The sequence below is a fragment of the Lynx canadensis genome, chromosome A1 (genome assembly GCF_007474595.2).
Source record: "Lynx canadensis isolate LIC74 chromosome A1, mLynCan4.pri.v2, whole genome shotgun sequence".
NCBI classification, from domain to species: domain Eukaryota; kingdom Metazoa; phylum Chordata; class Mammalia; order Carnivora; family Felidae; genus Lynx; species Lynx canadensis.
Genome location: NC_044303.2, coordinates 14,765,921 through 14,784,710, shown reverse-complemented (window position 1 = coordinate 14,784,710; position 18,790 = coordinate 14,765,921). Strand labels below are relative to the sequence as shown.

The following is an 18,790-nucleotide window of genomic DNA, read 5'->3' as shown; positions in this document are numbered from 1 at the left end:
ACGTTGGCTCCCATAATCCTGGCAAGTGTTAAATCATGAAGTATGTGTGGGGGGCTGTGTGTGCGGGGGTGGGGGAGGAGGAAGTAACTGTTTCCCTTGTCTCCCCTGAGGGAGGGGGCCTCACCGCTGCGCCGCCTCTCACCTCTCCACCCCTCACCTCTCCATCTCGCACTTTTCCTGGCTCGGACCTGGCCCCTTCCACGTTCTCTTCCTCTGTCCCCAGGCCCCCATCCGACCTTCCCCTATCTCCAGACCACCACTCCCGAGGAATGGGGGAGGTCTGGGGGTTTGTTCAAGCCAGCTGCACCGAGGTCGCTGCGGTCATAGAGGGCGCGGGGAGGGGGCGGACCCCGGGCGCAGCCGTGGTGGGTGCGCCCGGCCAAGAAGGGCGGGGGCGCCGGAGCGCGCACGCGGAGGAGGGGAAGGACGGAGCGGGGAGGGCGTGTGAGCCAGTGAGCCACAAGAAAAGGGAGCGCGCCCGCCGCCGCCGCCCTCCTCCGGAGAGAGGCTGGAGCGAGGCTGTGCGAAGCGCCGCATTTCAATGAGAACCGGCCGAGGCACATCCCTGCGCTAGCGGCTGCAGCCGAGACGCCCGCGCTCCAGCAGCTGCTGCAGCCCAGTCCCGGCCCCGCCGCCGCCCCGCAGCCCCGCAGCCCCGGCCGCGCCCAGCCGGGTGAGGACAGCACCAGGAGGCGGCCCCGAGCGCGGCCACAAAGACCCCCGGCGGCGTCTCTCCGCGGACCGGTGCGTGGTTTGCCTTTGCTGGGGAAGGGAGCCGCGGGCAGGGTTGGCCGGGGGCCCCGCCGGGGGCTCGCGGCGCCTGCTCTTCCCGCAGCCGCGGGGCGCCGAGGTAGCCCGGGGCGCGGAGGGCAGGGCGGGCGCCCCCCTCGGCCCGCCGCCGCCTCCCCGCCCGCAGTTCCTCGAAAGGCGCTGCCCTGCCCTGGCCAGACTGGCCCCGGCCGGGGACGGTTTGTAGGGGCGGCTCCGGGGCTGCTGGCACCTGCCTCTTTTGTCTGGTGCCACCGGGCTTAAAATGGGGAGTAGGGCGAGCTCTCCCCCCCCCCCCCCCGCCAGGCTTTTCGCCACGTTGTTAGTGGAGACGGAGAGCCAGGGCGGAGGAGCTGGGCGAGGTGTTTGTCATTGTCAGAACTGGCCGCCGAGCGAAGACCAAGTCTGCGCCTAGAAGGAGTGGCCTGGCCAGGCCTCTTATTGTGTGTGTGCTTTCCCGTGTGCCCGGGAGGGTTGTGTGCGTGAAGATGGGGCGATCTGTGCGTGGTGGGTGGCTGCAGTGTGGGTGTTGCGAGTACATTTACAGGGTCTCAAGTTCCTTCGGGGACAGCGAGCCTGCCTCATGTAGAAATTAGTACCTGCAGTGCTAAAAGCATGCGGAGAGGAAATGGCATTTTCCTCCTAGCGGGAGCGCACGCACAGCCCTGCATTGCCCCACAAAAGAGGCTGCTTTTGAAAACCAGGTTTGCGCGGAATCACTGCTGGATTTAGCAAGGAAATGCTTGTAAGAGAGGGAGCAAATGAAAGGTTTCATTCAAACCGGCTCCCTCTCCACACCTGTGAGTGTGTGTCCAGATTATGGTGCACACGCGTTCAGCGGCCACACTGCAGGGTGTTTCGTGAATACGCTTTATGAATGTTCCTAAATATATCACCTTTCCACTGGAAAGGAAAGTAGGACAGTCTTTTAGGTGTGAAATGTCACATGAAGGCCATTGAGAAGGGATTTCGAGAGGGGTTATCTGCAGGAACATTATAAAAGATTGGCACACATCCTGTGCGATCTGTGTCCAGCATGATGCGTGTACTCTGAAGGTATGTGTGTGCCTCTTATTCCATACCTGCCCATCCACCTGCATCCTAATCCCACTGGCAAAATATGCCTTGGGACTTACAGCTCCAGCATCTATTTAGATGTGGTCATCTTTATGCCAAATTATATCTTGGGGTGGGGGTGTGTGTGTTTGTGGAAATCTCTGAAACGGGAACTCATGTCCTCCTCTAGAGAAGGAGGAACACAGAGTTTCCTCAAAATGGTGAGAAATCCCACAGAAGACAATTGAGGGTGCTGATTTCTTGGGATGGCAGTGTTTATAGAATATCTCTGAGAAGAGCCGGGCCCCGTCTTTCCCCTCCCAAGTGTCTATGATCTCTGTGGCCAGGGCGGTGTGGTTTCCCTTCTTGGTACCGTGACACATGTGTACCCAGGCCTCTAGCCACCTACGGTCTGTGAACCTGTGTCTCTGTGCTTTGGCAGTCTTCCTGTGCAGAAAGCAAGGACCTGTGGAAGCCCAGTGACTCTTCTTCAGGACCCCTTGGTTCAAATATATGACCGAGCCAGTTGAAGAGCTGAGACAGCCAAGACAGGAGAAGGAACACCTCTTCTGATGCCGCACATGATTACTGGAACATTAGTGTGTAGTGTGGTTTTTGCCATCCAGTTAGTGGTAGCTGTAGCCTTGAAAATGATTTCACTCCGAGTGCGGTTTTTCTTTGTCGCCAACATCGTTGCTGACTTTTGGGCAGGTTCAGTGAAAGGAAGTCAAAGATGTGGTACTTGTCCTCGTTGAATGTATGATCAAGTTTGAGGAAACAGACAAATAAAATCAACTTTTTTTTCCATTTTAATTTTTTCTATTTCTGATTCCTCTAGGGACTTCCATCAGTTGCCAAATTATTTGGCTTTTGCAAATTGTGAATCACTAGATTAAAGCCCCTTCAGACTACATCAGCACACTGGTGACACAATTGTGTCATCCTTCGCTATGGTCCTGCTTGTTGTCTTTTGGTTTGTATAGATTTGTGAGGAAACCTCTAGGGTTGGAAGATTGATTACTGCCTTTAAAAATAGGGGCAGCTGGGTGGCTCAGTTGGTTGTGTCCAACTTCGGCTCAGGTCATGATCTCACGGTTTGTGAGTTTGAGCCCCACATTGGGCTCCGTGCTGACAGCATGGAGCCCACTTGTGATTCTCTCTCCTCTTTCTGCCCCTCCCCCACTCTCTCTCTTGCTCTGACTTAAAAAAAAAATTGAAAAATAAAGAAAGAAACGAATGAAACAGAAACTTCAAAAGCCAAATTGGCCTCTATAATATATGAAGTTTGAAGAGCTTAGTGAGTTAGCATGGTACCCCATTGTCCCCTCCCCCCATACAAACATGCCTTTTTGGAAGACAAAAGAGCTCCTTTTGAGAAGAGACCAAACAGTAGGAGCAGTTGTGATACCATGGACAAAGTATTGGTTCTGTTACTCAGTTAACAGTTGCCTGAAGAACTAGGTATCAAGTGATCACTGTTTCAAAGTTCTCCAACTTCGAAATCAACGAAACTGATTCGTATCTACCTACGTATGCTATAACTTTTTCTGGAAGATACAAATTTAGACTATTATGAGTTATTAAGAGGCCTGAGGTAGTTTTTTTCATATTTGTAGGAAAAAATATACTGAACTGCTCATCAGTCCAGGTTTGAATCACACCCTGGCCCCCACTGGGGTCAGCAATGGAATCCTGAGCAAGTGAAGATAATAGAGGCCAGGTGACCACTACCCACTCTGTCTGGAGATGGGGCCTTCCGCAGAGTGACCTCCCCAAGGTCACAGGGCTATTTAAAAAAAACCCCTACTTTACATGGATGAATGGATCTAGGGAGGATCTCAGGGAGTCTGGCCTCGAAGACCTATCACATGGGGTAGAAAGGAGGGAGTGCCAGCTTCCGAGTCAGTCAGAGTAAACCCAGGTTCAAATCCCAACTCCCTCAATTATGATAACTCCGGGACCCTGGATATATATATCCTATCCTCACCTTCAATCGTAATAATATTACTGACCTCAATGGATTATTGTGAGGTTTAGAAGGGAATTTTTAGCAGATTACACAATAATTGATTGCTGAATAATAGTGTCAGCCACATCATAGACATTCAATAAACATTAGCTTTTTCCACTTCATTTCAGGAGTGCACAATCCCTAGCAGTGCTTTTAAACATGAATTTTTAGCCACTCTGAATAGACCAGAGGTTAGTTTACTGAGGGTCGAGGAAAGGTCAGGGAGGCTGGATTGACCTTCAGAAAGGCAACCTTGTCTATTGGGTGGGATTTGGGGAGCACTCCTAAGGTTCTTGCCCCAGATTTTCCCTTTCCCTTATATTGTGTTTCATCATGCCTGAAATTTTGTCATCAAAACTTTCTTCTGAATGCTTTCCAGATCATTCTGTTAAAATACAGATCCCCTGCAAGGTTAGGCCACAGGCCTTTATCAGCTAACCTCTTAGCAAGGATGAATTGATCCCACAGGCAGCTTGCTGATGACAGGGCTCCATAGAAAGTAATACGGGAACTAGGGGCACCTGGGTGGCTCAGTCGGTTAAGGGTCCGACTTTGGCTCAGGTCATGATCTAGCGGTTCATGGGTTTGTCCCCTGTGTCGGGCTCTGTGCTGATAGCTCAGAGCCTGGAGCTGCTTCAGATTCTGTGTCTCCCTCTCTTTCTGCCCCTCCCCTGCTCGTGCTGTCTTTCTGTGTCTCAAAAATAAATAACATTAAAAAAATTAAAAAAAAAAGAAAGTAAAATGGGGACCGTGAGGGTACAGGCATATACCTTTCAGAAGGTCATAAGATGAAAATCAGGCAGACCCATAAGGAGCTTTTCCTTACCAGAAAAGGGGGAGATTCTTTTCCTACTAGTTGTTTCTGTGACAGAGTTAAGAGAAAAGCAGATTTTATTAATAAACAACATTAATACTTAGCTCATGCTAGACACTCTCCCAAGTGCTTCAGGTATTAATACTTAAGGTAGGTATGATTAGCTTCCCCATGTGTAGTTGAGGAAGTGAGGCTTAAAGATGTTGATCCAGACTTGGTCCTGGACTAGCTGTGTCACCTTGAGGAATGTACTTGCTCAGCATCTCTAAGCTCCTGTTCTCTCAGCGGCAAAGACAAAGCGGAAGGAGAGGCAGAGCCCTCCCAAGAAGTAACTTTTCTCCCTTCTTGTTCTTCTTTTTCCTCTTCTTCTCTTCCTCCTCCTCCTTTTTCTTCTTTTTTTTAACCCAACTTATCTGAAGCACTAAATGTCAGTAAAGGAGTTACGGTGAAATCACTTTTAGAAAACACTGCTACCTAATATATGAATGTGTTGGAAAATCTTCAGTTGTTAGAACCCAGGGATTGATTCAGTTTGCTCTCCATCTGGCCAGGGGGAGTGCAAAGCTGCATGAGAAGTTTATAATGTGACTGTTAAATGCTGACCGCCTCTTTTGTTTCCTGGCCCACCACCACTACTATCTTTAGCCCTGTGTAATATGAAAGCGTATCTTCCCTCTCCCACCGGAGTGAGCACATGGTAGGGAGGTTTGGGCTTTGTAGCCCAGCAAATGTGGGTGGGAGGTCTCGGTTCAAGCATTTCCCAACTGTAGGACCTGAAGACATTTTTCTGTGCCTCATTTTATTCATCTGTAAATAGGGATAATAGTCCTTGGAAGGGTTTGTTGTGACTTGGAAATAACAGCTGTCCAGAACCCAATAGGTGGTCAATACATAGGAGCTGTTTCTAATGAACCTGGGGTTGATTAATAAGCTGTTTCCGCAGAGGCTGCCTCTTCTACTTCTTCGTTGTCTTCCTTCTCTTCCAACTTGATAACTCATATTAAATATATCATCAACTGCAGCGATATTTCCACCAGCTGCTCTGGAGCTGAGCCTTTCAAATCATGGTCTTAAAATAACATCAGTATGTGTCTCTGTTTTTTTTTTTTCCTTCTGTGCCTCCTAGGTTCCACTTTAACTCCATCATGTCCTTCGGCAGAGATATGGAGCTGGAGCACTTTGACGAGCGGGACAAGGCGCAGAGATACAGCAGAGGGTCGCGGGTGAATGGGCTGCCGAGCCCAACGCACAGCGCCCACTGCAGCTTCTACCGAACCCGCACGCTGCAGACCCTCAGCTCTGAGAAGAAGGCCAAGAAAGTTCGTTTCTATCGAAATGGAGATCGATACTTCAAAGGGATTGTGTATGCCATCTCTCCAGACCGCTTCCGATCCTTTGAGGCCCTGCTGGCTGACTTGACCCGAACTCTGTCGGATAACGTGAATTTGCCCCAGGGAGTGAGAACGATCTACACCATTGATGGGCTCAAGAAGATTTCCAGCCTGGACCAACTGGTGGAAGGTGAGCGCGAACTCCCAAGGGACCCTAGAGGATGCTTTCTCAGGTTTCCGCATTGTTCTAGGCACCTGCACTTGACCGCTAAGACACATCAGCCTCATTCAGCTCCGACCCTTATGGTTCACAGATCTGGGAGTTCACTTTGCTGTACTGTAGTGGAAAAAGGAAGAAAAAAACCCCGCTAATGTTATTAGGTCAGGCTTCTTATAACGATGGACTGAGGGAAAAGGTGTCTTAATTCTCCCGCATTCTCTGTTTCTTTTCTCATACCCATGCTACATTAATTTTAAAAGCCTGTTTTTATATCTTTAATCACATCGTTCGTATTCATTTCTAGATGCAAATGAACTTTTGCTGTCTGAAATTACTTGAACTGAAAATACCGAATGGATCGTGAAAGTTTTGAGTAGAAGGGAACCTTATGTAGGTAGCAAGCCCATTAATTCTGTCACTGGAGACTGAGGCCTAGAAAATTCGAGTGACATGTCTATGGTCACATGGTAAGGTAGTGTTGATACGGGACTAAAAATTAGGTTTTCTGGCATCTCTTTCTCATATGGTGCTTCCTTTTGAGTTTAAAGGATTCTCGTCTTTCTGGGGTACCTGAGAATATATAGGAATGAATCTGTTCAGTTTATTGTTTCTTAAAGTTGAATTTAGGTTAACAGTAACTATCTGTTTTAGACATTTCATGTGGAAATGAGACCATTTAGTCCCTGGATGAGGTGTGGTGTCTTGTGCAAGCAGAATAGGTACACTTGCTTCAGTCCCAATGCCACGGGAGCAGCACAGAAAGCCTATAATCACCTTAGAAATCACAAGCAAAGAAGCCCCTGGGTGGTTCAGTTGGTTAAGCTTCCGGCTTTGGCTCAGGTCGTGATCTCACGGTTTGGGAGTTCCAGCCCCGCGTTGGGCTCTGTGCTGACAGCTCAGAGCCTGGAGCCTGCTTTGGATCCTGTGTCTCCCTTTCTGCTCCTTTTCCGCTCATGCTGTGTCTGTCTCTCTCTCTCTCTCTCAAAAATAAATAAACATTAAAAAAAAAAAAAGAAATCACAAACCAAGTAAAATGACTTGGAGAGAAATAACGGGTTACATTCATGCTAAGGTGTAAACAAGGCTGACTGATCTCTGGAGAGTGGGAGTTCCTAAGTCTGAGTTGTCAGGGTCGTGACGAAGTAGCCCTCAGCACAGAGGAAGACGGGAAAGGAAATTTAGAGGTTTGGAAGTGCTTGACTTCACCCTGAGCTCATCTCCACTCCAGATGTGTCTGCCCGGGCCCGCTGTCTTACTGGATCCTGGAGGAATGCCATGCACATAATACCCTCCCTCTCTTGTGCAGGTAGCTGGGGGTTTGGGGCCCCTGTCCCCTTAATGGCACACAGGCGAGCCCTCTTGCCCTCCTCTGGAACCAGAGTTTGTATGTGTTTTAAGGCTGAGGGCGTCTTGTGTCTTCCTCCCGTTTTCCTTCCCTTGATCTGCTGGTAGGGGTGCCAGTCCAGTCGCAGTATGACTGGACTTGAGAGGGTGTGGAGAGCCTGGGTTTGGTGTGTTTATTATGTGGGAATTCACATCTCTTTTCAGTGACTCGTCACCCTGCCAAGATGCCTGTAGACTTGGCCTTCTTCCTTCTATTCAGAAGCTGGCACTTTCAGTAAATTAAAGGGGAAGAATGAACATGAAATCTTTCTGCATCGGCTTTGATTTTTGTGCCCTGTCCTTTTCCTGACCTTGGAAAATACGGGGTTAAATAAAACATTTGGGGGGCTATTCTGAAGGATCTGGATAAAGGTGAAATGCAAAGTCAGGTGCACGATCAGTCATCAAACCACCCCTTTGAGGACTGATGGTGATACAGAGAAAATATGCCAACATCTCGAAACACATTTTAAGACAGCCGGGCTTGGCTCCTCACTGGGTCTAGAGTCCCTTGTGCAGCAGCTGTGGGGTGGGGGAGGTGTATTTCAGTCAGTTTCCCTCCCAGAATTGATCTTTACTGAGAAGTGGCCATAGATATTCCCGTGAGCCCCATCCACCGAGGAGAAGGTGTGAGAGATGGGAACCAACAGTTCTTTACGTACAAGGACCAGGAAGATCATGGAATGCTCGCCACCATTTTCTTTGTCCGTTTTTTTAACACAAGAATGCCCTCTCTAAGAGACTGCTATCCTGAGAGTAATGACCGCTCACAGTTCTGGAGCGTCTGTCTTGCATATATGAATACATTTAATTTTCACAGTGGTCCCAGGAGCTAGGCACTGTTACCATCCTTCTACTAAGATGAGGGAAGTGTGGTTACGTGAGCTGCTCAAGGTCACACAGCAAGAAATGGTAGAGTTAGGATTTGAACCCGGGATAGCTGGTGCCCGAGCTTGAGCTCATAACTGCCACAAATGAGATACCAAGTGGGGTATTCTTAGTGGCTTTCAAATGAAATTTTATAGTATTAGATTTTTCTTGAAAACAAATGTTTTTAACCTTGACTTAATTCCAGGAATGACAGATACAGCTCCCAGCAACACTTTAGTATTTTCACTTACCTCCAAATACTCCTCTTCAATCGATATAAAGCAACTGCAGATTGACTATTCTGATGTTAAAAATTTACTTTTTGGGAAAAAATTCCTTTTTCTGATTGAATGAATGGTAACTTCGGTATAGTGTGTAAGTTCACATATTGGCTGCATTTTTTAAAAAGCCAGTTTAAACAGACTTTTTTTTTCTCATTTATAATACTGCCAGCATGCAGCTGCACTTAGTGTTGAAGTAGCTGGAAATTCATTTAGATTGGCCTCTTTGTCAATTACATTTTTGCTTAGTCTGTTAAAATGCAAACCGTTACTTCATATTCATCATTAGGTTCATATCTCTCACTTTACATACTAATTTTATGTAAACGTCAATGCATGTTATTAGCTTCTCATTTCCCCTTCCAATATGCTGATGTTTGAGTTTTAAATTAAATCCTTTTAGTGGATGCAGTGACAAGTGTATTTGACTTCTAATTGTTTTTTTTTTTTTTTAAGCCTGTTCTTTCTCATCTCATACTAAAAATTCTGAATTACAATGACATATGTGAGTTTCTTTATTTCTAACAGTCTCAGGGTCACTTGCACTGTTTTTGTTTTTATTTTTTAAGTTTATTTATTTATTTTGAGAGACAGAGCACAGGCGGGGGAGGGGCAGTGTGAGAGGTGGACAGAGGTTCTGAAATGGGCTCTGTGCCGACAGAGAGAGAGAGCCTGATCCAGGGCTCAAACTCAAGAACTGTGAGATCATGACCTGAGCCAAAGATGCTTAATTGACTGAGCCACCCAGGCGCCCCTGCACTGTTTTTAAATTATTATTATACACAGATGATTATGCCTAAATTTGTTTTAAGAGCATCAGCAGAGCTGATTCTTTGCCTGAAGTATAAATGGATGAGTGTGTATGTGTGTTTATGTATGATTATAGGTGTGTCTGTCTATGCATGGATGTATACACACACACACACGCACACACATATGTAAGAGCAGACAATGGATGGCAATTTTAGTTGTTTGCCTTCAAAATGGCCTTAATACATTGAAGAAGTCAGGATAATTAATAAGGAAAGTTGAATTGCAGACCTATTTCTGCAAGTGGTTTACCTTGAAACTTGGCCTCATATTCCCAATATTGCCTCTTTCCCCCAAATTTTACACTATTTATGTTCCACTATAGGTGTGTAAATGTTGTGAAGATAAATGAAGGAATGACATTTAAAACCTTTAAATTCTTAGAAGAAAGATGTAATATAGATCCCAAGAATTAACTGATTGATTTTTTTCTTAATGAGACCCTCAAGCATCAGTAATATATGTGTTGAGGGATAGCCATCCACTCCACTTAAAAAAAATTTTTTTTAATGTTTGCTTATTTTTTTTTGAGAGAGAGACAGAGTGCGAGTGGAGGAGAGGCAAAAAGAGAGAGGGGGACACAGAATCTGAAGCAGGCTCTAGGCTCCAAGCTGTCAGCACAGAACCCAATGGGGGTCTTCAACCCACAAACCGCGAGATCATGACCTGAGCCGAAGTCAGACACTTAACCGACTGAGCCACCCAAGCGCCTCATCCCACTACTTTATTTTTTTTAAGTTTGTTTATTTATTTTGAGAGAGAGAGAGAGCATGCCATCTTGTGTGGGGGAGGGTTAGAGAGAGGAGGAGAGAGAGAAGTCCAAGCAGGCTCTGCATTGTTAGTACAGTGCCCGAGGTGGGGCTCGAGCTTAGGAACCCTGAGATCATGACCGGAGCCAAAATCAAGACTTAGATGCTCAGCGGACTGAGCCACCCCACCTACTTTTAAATAGGCTTTACTTTCAGCGCAGTTTTAGGTTCTTAGCAAAATTGAGCAGAAGGTACAAATATTTCTCATAGACCCCTCCCTCATGACACATGAACAAGTGTCCCCTGTCGTCATCGGAGTGGTGCACTTGTTACAATTGATGAATCTACACGGACACATCATTATCATCAAAAGTCCATAGTTTACATTGGAGTTCAGTCTTGGCATTGTGTGTGTTCCGTGAATTTTGCCGAAGGGGTAATGGCATGTATGAAGCATCGTAGTATCACGCAGAATAGTTGTACTGCCCTACAAATCCTCTGTGCTCTATCATTCCATCCCTCCCTAACCCCTGGCAACCATGAATCTTTCTGCTGTCTTAAATAAGCATTCTTTTAACATCTTGTGTCCATGTTGGTAAAAGAAGACCAAGATGTTTCCTTTAAGCATTAACATAAATACTATTCAGGTATGTTGTCCTTTGGATAGAAGTAAGTTAATTTGTACAGCAGATACGTATGTATAAGAAATGAATGCCCTTCTTTCTCAGCTGTCACACACCTTGACCCCCATACTTCACCCTAGATACTGTCTGACTCTGGAGCTGCTGTGTAAGAGATGTTCCCAAGTCTCCATCAGAATGAACCTTTCAGGAATAAATCCACACTTCACCCCACAGTTAGGGAATCTCTAACCACGATTTCCGGTCACCCAGCTCTCCTGGCGATTTTTATTTCCCTTGATGTGGTGTTATTGATTTCTTTGTTTCTCTAATTCACTGGCTTCTTATATCTGCGCCTCTCCCTGCTATATTAAACTTTTGAAATTCATTCTTAAAGAGCTAGAAAACATACTCTCTCTCAAATTCCCTCACAGCAAACCGTTTACTAGTTTTTGTTACTGTTAATTGTTTAAAAGTTTTTTTTTAATGTTTATTTATTTTTGAGAGAGAGACACGCACACAGAGAGCACAAGCAGGGGAGGGGCAGAGAGAGAGGGAGAGACAGAATCCGAAGCAGGCTCCAGGCTCTGAGCTGTCGGCACAGAGCTCGACATGGAGCTCAAATCCGTGAACTGTGAGATCGTGGCTTGAGCCGAAGTTGGACGCTTAACCGCCCGAGTCACCCAGGCGCCCCTTGTTTTTATTTTTGAGTATCATCTCAGATATCGGTGCATGTTAGGATATGCATTATCATTTGTCCAGAAGGTAACTTACTGTGCTTCTAGTTCTGTTCCTTGCTCAGTGCACTTAACAATAGGTCATATCATACATCTAGAACTACTATGTTTTTTACTGACTTCATAGTATTCCTTTATACAACCGTGCCCTAATTTATTTAGCCAGTCTTTTATTGATGGGCATTTAGGTGGTGACCAATCCTTTGTTCTTAGATGCAGTTTTGCAGTGAATATCCTTAGGTATAAGTTTTCTATCCATGTTGGAGAATCTTTGTGGGACAAATTCCCAGAAGTAGTAGAAAGGTACAAGCTGGATAGAGAGGTACAAGTATTAAAGTCTAAAGAGCTGTTGCAAAATTCCTCTTGATAGATGTGGTACCAAGTTACACACTTACCAGTAATATATGAGAGTGGCTGTCTTCCTATATCCTCAACAAGACAGTATTTTGCGTAACTTTTTGCTATTTGCCAACTCTTATGAAGACGAAAGCATGTATCTATTGTTTTAATTTTCATCTTTTCATATAATTAAAATGCATTTGTTTCTTTTATTCATAGCTTTTGACCATTCTCCTACCAGATCGGGGTCTTTTTTTACTGACTTGTAGGACTTTTTCCTTTTATTTTTTTATTTTTTTATTTTTTTGGACTTTTTCCTTTTAGAGATACTAGCTCTTCGCGATATTTATTGAGAGTATTTTCCCCAATTGTCCTTTATCTAGTGACATTGTTTACTGTGTTTTTTTGCCATGCAGATTGAAAAAAAAAACCTGAAATGATCAAATGTATCAGGCTTTTCATTCATGGCTTGATTTTCATGCCTCTTGGGTTCTCTGTACTCTGTAATTATAAAGCCAGTTTCCTCATTTTCTTCTAGTATTTTTATGTTTTCATTTTATTAAAAAATTTTTTTACATTTATTTATTTATTTTGAGAGAGAGAGAAAGAACACATGCAAGCAGGGGAGGGGAAGAGGGAGAGAAGGAGAGAGAGAGTCCCAAGCAGGCTCCGTGCTGTCAGTGCAGAGCCCAACGCAGGGCTCAAACTTACGAACTGTGAGATCATGACCTGAGCCAATATCAAGAGTTGGATGCTTAACCCACTGAGCTACCCAGGTGCCCTGTGTTTTCATTTTAAAAATTATTCTAATGGATGTCATATTAGTAAATGTTAGTGTGAGATAGGGGTTCAATTTAACCTTGTTCTAGGCTACCGTACTCATGTTTAAAAGTTTTTATTTTGAAATTAATGTGGACTTAATACAATTGTCATAAAGGTAGGGAGTTCCCAGATGCCCTTCCCATAATGGAACATCTTACACAACCATGGTACCATTACTTTTGGAACAATGCTAGTAGCTAAACTACAGGCTTTTTTCAGCTTTCATCAAATTTTCCACTAGTGGCCTTTTATTTTTGGTGAATCACACATTGCATTTAGTTGTCACCTCTCCTTCATCTCTGCCACGCTGTGACAGTTCTTCAGTCTTTCCTGGTCTCTAATGACTTGGCCATTTTGGTCAGTTATTTCGTAGAACATCCTTCAGTTTGGGTTTAGCTGATGATTAGATTGAAGTTATCTCTTTGTGACAAGAATTCCACAGAAATGATGCTGTGTTCCTTTCAGTGCATCATTTCAGGGTATAGGATGTTGCTGTGTCCTATTACTGGTGAGATTAACCATGATAAGTTGGTTAAGGTGGTATTTGCCAGTGTCCTTCACTCTAAAGTTACTATTTTTCCCTTTGTAGCTAATAAATATTTGGGGGAGAAAGTTTGAGCCTCCGTGAATGTCTTGCTTCTCCTTAAGCTTTTGCTCATGAATTTTGGCATTTACTCGTGGATTTGTCTACAGTAATTGTTGTGGTGATGTTCTAATGGTGATTTGCGATTTCCTTCTTTACTTTTCTCACCCTTAGATGACCAACGCTTACTTGTCTTTAGATCTACTATGATGTCATCAAGTCTGATTATGTTAACCACTCTTAAGGCCCATTTCTCCCAAATAATAATAAGACCTTTCTTCTGCACTCCCAGCACCTGGATATATTTAACTGATACTCTTGTCCTTAGTCCTTTCAAACTTAACATGCATAAATGTGACCTCATTCTTTTCCATTACCCAGAGTTTATTCCTCTTCTCATATTCTGGATCTTGTGAAATCGTATTGCCGTATAACTTAACATCCCCCTTGACTTCTCTTCTTCACCCTCAAATACAAGCTGTTACTAAATTCTGTTGATCTTGCTTAAGATGTTTCTTCAGTTTGTCCTTTCCACCATCATTATTATAGTTTTCAAGTCTTCATCACAATATTACTATTTTTTTACTGCCAGAGTGATACATTTTTACACAGTGAGCATTGTAGAAAATCTGAAAGATGTAAAAACATTTAAAAAATTAAATAATAACTCCTCATATTCCTACCACTTGAAACTTGTCATCTCTTCCCTGTACTATTACAATAGGCTTTGGAGCTAAAAATACATGTCTTAGTTTTTCTTTTTCAATGTTTTTGTCTTCTTTATGGAATCTGTATTTGTCCCTGCTTTGCCATTCCTTTTTTTAAATATTTATTTTTGAGAGAGAGAGAGAGAGAGAGAGAGAAAGAAAGAGAGAGAGAGAGAGAGACAGCATGAGCAGAGGAGGGGCAGAGAGAGAGAGGGAGACAGAGAATCCGAAGCAGGCTTGTTCTGTCTATGCAGAGCCTGATGCAGATCTCAAACTCACAAACCATCTGTGAGATCATGACCTGAGCTGAAGTCAGACACTTAACCAACTGAACTACTCAGGCACCTTCTTGCTTTTCCATTCTGTAGCCTCTCTTAGGTCAAATCCTTTAGGACATGCATATGTCCCATACAATAGTCTTTAAACTAGTTTTCCTGCCTATGTAAACCTGGCCACAGACAAACCACTTTGTGCCATACCTTTGCTTCACAATGGCTCTCCACTTACGTATAGAATACAGCCCACAATGTTGCATGTATTTCTCTCAGTGGCCCTTCTCCTGCCCTTCCTTCTCTTCTGGCCGTGTCTCTTATTACCCGTTGATACACTCAGCAGTGAGCTTGGCTGCACTCTTTGCTTGTGCTCTCCTGTCTCCCGGCTTCCCTTTTTCTCCTGCGAGGACTGTAAGATGGGTGCCCTCCTGAGGGTGCATAATGATGTCGTGGTTAAATTATGGTTCTGGAGTCAGACCACCTGACTTGAACCCTGGCTCCACCTTTGCCAGCCATGTGACCTTGAGCCAGCTGCCTATCTCTCTGTGCCTCATTGTGCCCTCTGATAAGTGGTGTGCTAATACTTCGCTCTTAGGGTTGTGTTGAGGATTGCAGGTTAAATAGCATGGGTTAGCACAGGATCTGCTACATGGCAGACATTCAAATAACCTGTTCTGTCGATAGTGTCTCCACCCTCATCCCTCAGCCGACAGATGCACAAATCTCCCACAATCTCAAACATTCTTGCCTTGGTCTTTCTGGCCTCTCAAACCCAGAGCTCTGTGGTAAGAAATATTAGTATATGCTGTCTATACTTCTTCAACTTGCAATCATACTTCAGCTCCTTAATTAGCATCATGACACTGTAATATACTTGTTCATTTTATATCAAAGTCTCAAGAACTCAGGGAACCATTGGTGTCCTTACTGCCCAGCATGGTAGTTGTAAGTACTCAATATATTATGGGAAGAAAGAGGAAAGAGAATGAATGGATGGATAGATGGATGAATGGATGAATGAAAGTAGCCAGCATCACTACTGAACGAAAGTGGCCATTATAGGGCCACATGTGGCCTTTTAGTGGCCAGGCCAGTGATCTCTTAGGAATCCTTATCCTCAATGATGTCCCCGGAGCATTGGATGCTGATGTCTGGTTCTCTTCCAGCCACACACTCACCAGCTTTCAGTTTCCATGGCTCCAGGCACCTGATTTGTCTTTGTTCCCTTCAGCGGCTCCTCCATTTCTGGGCACTCTTTGAAGACTGGTGTTGCCCTGGGTTTCTTCTTGTCCAGCTGGGCATGGTTTCCCAGAACGTTTTCTTCAGTTCCATCTCTGCAGCTGTCACGTGCGTCTCCTTCCAAACTCCAGGCTTATATTTCTAATTGCTTGCTGGAAATCTTCAACTGGTTGGCTCCTAGGAACTTCAAATTTAGTATGTGCACAACCAAATGAATTTCTTTCCTTAGCATCGAGTCCAAACCTGGTTCCCTTTTTATTTTACCTATCGCGGTACTTGGGAAGTCAACCAAAATGGAAGTTTCAATGTTATCATTTCATTTTCATCATGTGACTCAGATTCCTTTGGGTCCCACATCCAGACAGTTGCCAGTCTCTGCCGTCTAGTCAGTCGAGTCTATCTGCTACGTATTCCTCTTGCATCCGCTTCTCTCTGCCTCCAGTGCAGAGGTGTAAAGGTCAATTTTCCATCTCCGCTCCTGGTCTGTTATAGTAGCTTTCTCAACTTCTCTCTCCCTGTGTCCTACCTCCAGCCCTTCCCTCACGCTGAAACCAATGGGAGCTTTCTGAAACCTGGGTCTTTTGAGAAAGACATATTAATATCTCACAGACTATCCCTTGGCTGTACTGTGTAGTAGAGCGTATTATTATTTTTATTTTATCTGAAATGCTGTCCTCTTTCTTTTCTCTAGTGAAGAATCTTACCCCCACTTCTGAGGTCACCATGAATTCCATTTCTTCTTTATTGGTCACTCAGTGGGAAGTGAGAAGTGATTTCTTTCTCTTCTGAGTTAGGGTTGCCTCGACCACGTATTTAGCAATTATCACTTACTGCCTTGTGAAATCTTTTCATACACATCTTGCTTTCTTTTCATTTTTTAAGATTTTTTTAAAGTTTGTTTGTTTGTTTATTTATTTATTTATTTATTTATTTATTTATTTATTTATTTTGAGAGAGAGAGAGACAGCAAGTCAGGGATGGGCAGAGAGAGAGACAGAGGATCTGATGCGGGCAGAGAGAGAGAGAGAGAGAGACAGAGGATCTGATGCGGGCTCTTTGCTGACAGCAGAGAACCCAGTGCAGGGCTTGAACTCATGAACCACATGATCATGACCTGAGCAGAAGTCGGACACTTAATTGAGCCACCCAAGTGCCCCTACACATTTTGCTTTCTTTTCTTCTTTTTAATGTTTTATTTTTTCTTAGAGAGAGAGAGAGAGAGAGAGAGACAGAGACGGACAGACAGAATATGGGTAGGGGAGAGACAGAAAGAGAAGGGGACACAGAATCTGAAGCAGGCTCCAAGCTGAGCTGTCAGCACAGAGCCTGATGCGGGGTTCGAACTCATGAACTGTGAGATCATGCCCTGAGCCGAAATCAGACACTCAACTGCTCAACTGACTGAACCACCCAGGCACCCCACACATCTTGTTTTCTAAGCTCTTTTGAAAACAAGCTCATGACTTAGGATTGTTTTCACTCCCCAGAATGGCAAATTCAGATTTTGTACTTATTATTAAAGACTTAGGAGTTGGTATTTAATTTTTAGTTTTTATGGCAAGTGCTGTACATATCTGTTGCAATTTTGTTATTTGTTACTCTGTGATGTGCTTAGGAGAAATTTTTAGCAATGAGAATATATATTTTTGGGGTTCCAAATACAGGTGGCCATGTTGCTTTCAAAAAGGGTTATCAATTTATAATGTCCCTAGTGGTGTTTTCTATTTCTGTTTTATTTTGTTTTTATCCTTTGTCATATATTTTAGTACCTTACATTTTTGTGAATTATAATAAGCTTTGCACATTATAGTAACCCGTTGTTCTGTGTAGATCCTTAGTCTGTTTTCTCTTTTTTATTTTAGTTTCTCCACTTTTCATTTATATCGGTTGTAAATGTAAAATTTTGGATCTCTCAATTTTTTTTCTTTATGTTATTTTTCTGTTGCTTTGAATTTAAGAACTTGACATTTTCCATAGGCCTGACATACACATTCAAATTTTATTTTCTGTAAGCTTATTTTTATGTACTATTATATTATGAGTGACTTCCATGGAAGAATGACCCAAAGTACCTTTGGGGAATATTTTCTCTTGCCTTTAATAGCACTATCAAAATTGTCTACCTGAACCAGTGCCTTTTAGGAAGGTGATGAAATGTTGCTGTGTATATTTGAGATAGGCTCATAAAATACAATATCCAGAAGGCACTTTATATTTTATTATGTAAATAATATCTTTCACGTAATTTTACTCAGTTTCTTTTCCGAGGTCTCAATATATATTTGAGTCTTCTGCAGTTTTTACTATAATTCACAAGAGAAATTTTAATTGCTAGAGTTTTTAATGAGAAACTTTATTTTCTGGAAAAATTAAATTTTTATAGGTATCTCTCACTTAAGGTACTTTTAAATATACCACCTTTGGAACTTAAAGAAGTCCTAGAGGAGGTAGCAACCAGAGATTGGGTCATTTTCAGACTGAGGTTAAGTGATGTCACATATGAAATTTACAAATCACAACTCTGAGCCACTGAAAAAGCTCCAGCAGTAGGGGGAAATAGAGCAAACTTCTAGAATCTCCTAATATGGGATCTTGTGGAGGGACACCTTCCTAGCTCACTCATCACAGGCCTGGTCAACTAGGAATCTGGGTACCACATCACTGTCAGTTTTCGGTAGTGACTTAGTTTATTTCTTTTAAGTGGAAATCCTTTACTTTCATAATGGGAGCCAATGGCCAAGTAGAATTGACTTTGCAGATTTTTAAATAATAAACTTTGTTAGAGAACATTTATTTCCATACTTTGTATAATAGCAATATAATAAATTTACAAATGCATATGTGATTTTTTTGAAAACCAAATAAAACATAGACCTTTTAGTATCTTGAAAATAATCTAAATTATTCCATTTCTCCAAGATCCCCCAAGTACCTAAATATTTCAGGGAAAGAAATTACCATATTCTGATATTTCAGTAGGCATTGGTCAGTTCCAAAGATAATCTCATGCTTTATTTCCTTACTTTCTCTTTTTTTCTTTATCTTTGCTGAAAAGCAAATATGTTTTGGCTTTTGTAAATGCCACAGCAATTCAGACAGATGCTGCTTCTGCAGCTCTAGCTGTCTGTTGGGGTGTGTTGGACATCCAGAACATTACATTTTAAGTTGAGAATTGGTC

At 43.5% G+C, this 18,790-nt stretch overlaps 1 protein-coding gene across 5 annotated transcripts in view; it reads left to right on the top strand.

Annotated features, from left to right (window-relative positions):
• Positions 1–691: 691 nt before the first annotated feature.
• The window catches only part of DCLK1 (doublecortin like kinase 1), a 348,175-nt gene continuing 330,076 nt past the window's right edge, over positions 692–18,790 (top strand). For all 5 annotated transcript variants that reach the window (XM_032593819.1, XM_030309040.1, XM_032593840.1 and 2 more), the window contains exons 1-2: positions 692–744; positions 5,776–6,170. In XM_032593819.1, the coding sequence (XP_032449710.1) occupies positions 5,795–6,170 (376 nt within the window). In that variant the 5' untranslated portion in view covers positions 692–744; positions 5,776–5,794. The remainder of the gene's footprint in view (positions 745–5,775; positions 6,171–18,790) is intronic.